This window comes from Mesitornis unicolor, unplaced genomic scaffold (genome assembly GCF_000695765.1).
Source record: "Mesitornis unicolor isolate BGI_N332 unplaced genomic scaffold, ASM69576v1 scaffold6238, whole genome shotgun sequence".
NCBI classification, from domain to species: Eukaryota; Metazoa; Chordata; class Aves; order Mesitornithiformes; family Mesitornithidae; genus Mesitornis; species Mesitornis unicolor.
In genome coordinates, this window is record NW_010201058.1 from 68,439 (window position 1) to 71,464 (window position 3,026).

General features: G+C 36.0%; 1 protein-coding gene across 1 annotated transcript in view; it reads left to right on the forward strand.

Moving 5' to 3' along the window:
- Positions 1-3,026, forward strand: part of ARMC2 (armadillo repeat containing 2) — a gene marked incomplete at its 3' end in the record, with an annotated part of 54,501 nt that overhangs the window by 30,881 nt on the left and 20,594 nt on the right. Inside the window, exon 12 of the mRNA XM_010189936.1 lies at positions 2,462-2,607. Coding sequence (XP_010188238.1) covers positions 2,462-2,607 — 146 coding nt within the window. The remainder of the gene's footprint in view (positions 1-2,461; positions 2,608-3,026) is intronic.

A 3,026-nucleotide genomic window follows, 5' to 3' on the forward strand; every position in this document is an offset into this window, starting at 1 on the left:
GTGCGACTTTCTCATACCAGTTCTTTCAACAAATCTACGTTAACGTGCACCATTTCTTCCATGTGAGTTAATTGTTCAGTCGTCATAGGCAAATGTAGGAATAGTTTTGTTTTCGGGCTTATGGAATCGGAGAAAGTTGCTTCGGTGTTTCCTGTCTTCAGAATAAAGGACGTTTTTGTGGCATACTTTAACTTGTAGTGAAAGATCCAGTGACATACAGAGATAATGAATAAATACAAGTCTTCAGGAATAGAAAGCAAATTATACTGGAGGAGCAAAGCACCTTAAGTAGTCACAGTGGTCTGTGAGGGAGTCTCTCCTGTCTCTTGATCCTGATAACTGAAGTGTCGCAGTTAATTGGGACCAACTCTTCATTCTTTAACCGTTCAATTGCACAGTCTCCAGATGGCAGTGTTGTACATAATCTTGCCAAGTCCTTTTTGTGGGAATAAAGTCCCTCTCTGACTTCATTGTTACACAGTGGATTTTGTGCAGGAGTCCCACAGTACAAGAATAAAAATGTTTGTAATAATAATAATTTTTCCTTAATAGAGGACATGAAACCAAGGTCATCTTTGATACATTTGATGTTGCTTCACCTAATAGACTGGTCATATTTATACAAAATATGGTAATGCTTATTCAAAAGCGAAGGCTTTTGAAGTGTCACTGACAAGACTTAACAAGTACTCCATGTTCCTGAATTGAAAAGCACTTAAATGTCTTCTCCTTTAAAAATAGGATTTGTCTGCTGTTAAATTTTCTGTTTGGGTGAATTTGATCTTTCACATGGCAACATAAGGATTAGAGCTTGTGGGGATTGCTAGAGCCAACTGTTCTGTATTTCTCCCTGAATCATGGTGTCTGCTTGAAGCGGTCAGAGTATCTCCTGAATTCATGTGCTTTCTAGCTAGCTTCTCTTATTTTTTATTTTGTACTTTTCATATTTCTCTTTGGTATACTAACTGTTCTCTTGTGGATATATACTTCTATGACTTCTGAATTTCATTGTTTCATACATTTAAATGTATATGTTATTTTGCATTGCTTTTCCTTTCCAACCTGTCTTTGTGTGAGGGTGCCTCTTTTTACTCTTTTTTTTTACTTTTGAAGGATTTTTGAAATGTCTTAACTTGTCTCAGACAGTGAAAAATTTTACTTTCATTTTGGAGACCTCTGCACCATTATCTATTGATAAAGACTTTATTTTTCACCATCTAATATGTAAGTCTCTTTGTTGCAGTGCAAGCCCTGGTCCGATTTTGAACAGAACATCTTGAATTGTGTTCTTGTTCTTCATTTGTGTGGTAACTGAAGACCTACACTTTTGTCAAATTTGTTGAAGTAAGACGGCAAATTTGAAAGCTGCTGGGGAATGGACAGAGCAGTGCACAGAATCCTGTGAGGAAAAGCTCCTCCAACACAACTTAACCTGGACTTTGTTGGATTTTTCCTTTAAAATTAGCAATTACAAATTGCTGGGCAAGCAGTCCACTTCAGTGACAAAATGCTTAACTTCTAGAATTTTTGGTGACTACAAACAATCTGAACTGATTGTGCCTTACCAAACTGCATTTAAAACCAAATTGAAGTTAAATACCTTACTCCTAGAATAAGGAAAAATTGAAGAATTCCCATATTCACACTACATTAAATGACTTCACATTTATGTTATAGTAAGTTCTGGTTTAGATCAACAGTTAACGTGCATGTCACTGCTTGTCCGACCTTGGCATTTGAATACCCTTATCTTGGAAGAGAACCAGAGCGTTTCAGAATAAGCAATAGCTGATTCATTTTGCGTATCTACAAGTGATAAGATATTTTATGCTTAAAACTCCTTGAAATACAAGTGTCTTCTGAGAATATTTTGGTTTCTCCAAAATAAACTTGAGGACTTAAGCTTTTCATTTTTATACTGTTCAAATGGTAGATTTCTCTTGATCTTTATTAACTTTTAATTTTTTTAATAAAAAGAAATTTTATTGTTTTTTAAAATCAGTTCATCTTAGTTTGCAACTTACAGTTGCCAAAACTTATGTATCGGTATTAATTTGCAAGGCTTAATATCTGATTTTGCAAATTTACACTAATGCAAAAAATCACTTTAATTATCCATAGCATTTCACCTAATTTCCAATTGGTATATTATTGCATACATGCATACAAGATTTTAGAACGTATGAAAGATCGTGTTTCCCTCAAAGAAGGAGGTTACATGCAGGCAAAGACCAGTATCAATCTGTCATTTTCAAGCAATTGTTTCAGTATGCACAATTTTGTTACTTGCATGTTTCCCGTTACCATTTATTGGTAGATAAATACCTGCAGAATGTTAACAGGGCACTCGGGCTGCCTTAGACTTTATAAATGAGATCTGAGCTTTAGTAAATTTTCAAAGCAGCGTGGCTGCTGTTGCAAACGGCTGTGAGTAATACATCTTTATGTGTTCTCTCCGCAGCTGACAGCTACTCTGCGGAACTTGGCCAAGTTTCCTCCAGCGAGGTGCCAGCTCCTTGGCAGCGGCGCAGCCTCTGAGCTCTGCGTGGCGCTAGAGCAGCATATGAACGATAGGGATGTGTGCATCTACATCATCAGGATATTCAGGTATGTATAGAGCACAGCGCTAGTTCTGCACACCACCAAGGCAGTGGTGCTGCTTCAAAAGACATCAGAGAGGGCGAGATCAAGCACTAAAATTGGAGGATTTTTACGGAATTGGTTTTTTATAAAAGCTCTGTGTAGTTTCTAATGATTTTGCATGATAATCGTGTCTTTATTAAAACTGATAAATTATTTAATTGTAGCCATACACACTTGAATTTGTTGTCCCTGTGAAAAAGATTTTGCTGTATAGTGTCATTCTTTGGTCCCACAGATTCTGACTGAGATTCTTAAAGTACCATTTCTTATATTTTAAAGCTGCATATATTATTAAGTATTTATTAATCCTATTTTTAAAAAACATGAATGTGAGAAATCACACAAGTTAAAGTTCTATCGGGGACTGTATATTGTGAAATAAA